Genomic DNA, 1,744 nt, shown 5'->3' on the forward strand with positions numbered 1-1,744 from the left:
CCCGGGAAAGCCGGAGGAGCCGGCAGGGCTGTTCAGCGAGCGGGCTGCTCTCCTTGCTGAGTGTGCAGGCGGGGGGTGTGTGTGCCCCGAGCCAGCAGCCTGCCCGCCGAGCTGAGTGTGCAGGCCAAGGAGGCTGCCGGGCCCTGCAGGGGGGCTGGGTGGGTAGGAGCGAGCGTGCAAGTCCAGCTGGGCACATAGGATGAGCGTGCAAGCCCAGCTGGGCACATAGGATGAGCGTGCAAGCCTAGCTGAGCACACAGGATGAGCGTGCAAGCCCAGCTGGGCACGCAGGATGAGCGTGCAAGCCTAGCTGGGCACGCAGGGTGAGCGTGCAAGCCTAGCTGAGCACACGGACCGAGTGTGCAAGCCCAGATGGGCACATAGGGTGAGTGTGTAAGCCCAGCTGCACAGACAGTGTGAGTGTGCAAGCCCAGCTGGGCATGCAGGCTGAGCGTGCAAGCCCAGCTGAGCACACAGGGCAAGCCCAGCTGAGCACACGGACCAAGTGTGCAAGCCCAGATGGGCACATAGGGTGAGTGTGTAAGCCCAGCTGCACATACAGTGTGAGCCTGCGAGCCCATCTGAGCACACAGGGTGAGCGTGCAAGCCCAGCTGAGCACACGGAGCACACAGGGTGAGTGTGCAAGCCCAGCTGAGCACGCACAAGGAGCTGAGCGGGCAGGCAGGCCCGGGATGGAGCACAGGGCCTGGCCAGGCAAGCAGCTGGAGCTCGGCACCAAGAGCAGGCTGAGCATGGAGGCTGAGACCCCAAGCAGGGTGCAGGGTGCAGGTCAGCCCCCCGTTGTGCAGTGCAGCCCCCAGGGCCCTCAGCACCCTGTGCCATGGCTCATGGCTCTGGTGGCACAGCGGGTGCTCCCCAGGCGTGCCCTGGCAGCAAGACTGTCACCGTGGCACCTCCCCATTCCCTCTGTGCCCCTTTCCAAGCCCAAGGTCCATCGGGCTAGGGGGATGCTGGGGTGCACCAGCAGGGTGGTGTGCAAGGTCAGGCTCCAGCCCTGGCTCTGCTTTGGAGGCTTCCCCCCCTCTCTGGCAGCAGTTTTGAGGGTGTTTGGGTCCGGGTGAGACTGGGGGGGATCTGGGGGTGCACCCCTGCCTGTGAAGGGAGGCAGGACCTGGAAGACACTCTGCAAACCACCCGTAGGGGCAGGCACTGCAGGCAGGAGAGTGATGGGCAGGAAGGAGAGGGTGCTGCTCTCTCCAGCTGGACATCCTATTGCCCTCAGGGTCCTTTAACCCTCCTCTGCTTTTGTTTTGTATTAACAGGACAAGAAACTGCGGATCTTTGACCCCCGAGCCAGCCCAGCTGCCTCCCAGGTACTGTCCCTCCCGGGCGCACTGGACAACAGGGTGCCCACTGCCTGCCATGGGGTGGCCTTGGTGCCCCCAAACCCTGCCAGCCCTGGCACGGCTGGGGAGAGGTGATGTGAGGGCAGGGGGAATGGGCAGCCTCCTGCTTGGCCCTGGTGGGATTGGGCACAGGGGACAGCAATCCTGAGCCCCACGGGCAGTGATCCCTGTGGGCACCAGAGCTGCTGGCTCCTTGGCTCTCTGCTGCCGTGCCAGAGCTGAGGGAAAGGCTCTTGGGGACGAGGACCTGCCAAGGGTGAGGGCTGGGCAGCTGGATCTGCACAGCTCAGCAAATAACAGCGATTAGGAAATAAGTAGAGGACTTAACTTAAGCCTTGACGTCGAGTTTAACCAGCCTCTTATTAGAGGTTTCCTG

General features: G+C 63.6%; 1 protein-coding gene across 1 annotated transcript in view; it reads left to right on the forward strand.

The window, feature by feature from the left end:
- The window catches only part of LOC104384934 (coronin-7-like), a gene marked incomplete at its 3' end in the record, with an annotated part of 40,893 nt that overhangs the window by 4,453 nt on the left and 34,696 nt on the right, over window positions 1-1,744 (forward strand). The window contains exon 6 of the mRNA XM_009993325.1: window positions 1,285-1,335. Coding sequence (XP_009991627.1) covers window positions 1,285-1,335 — 51 coding nt within the window. The remainder of the gene's footprint in view (window positions 1-1,284; window positions 1,336-1,744) is intronic.

Source organism: Chaetura pelagica, unplaced genomic scaffold (genome assembly GCF_000747805.2).
Source record: "Chaetura pelagica isolate M959 unplaced genomic scaffold, ChaPel_1.0 scaffold1022, whole genome shotgun sequence".
NCBI lineage: Eukaryota > Metazoa > Chordata > Aves > Apodiformes > Apodidae > Chaetura > Chaetura pelagica.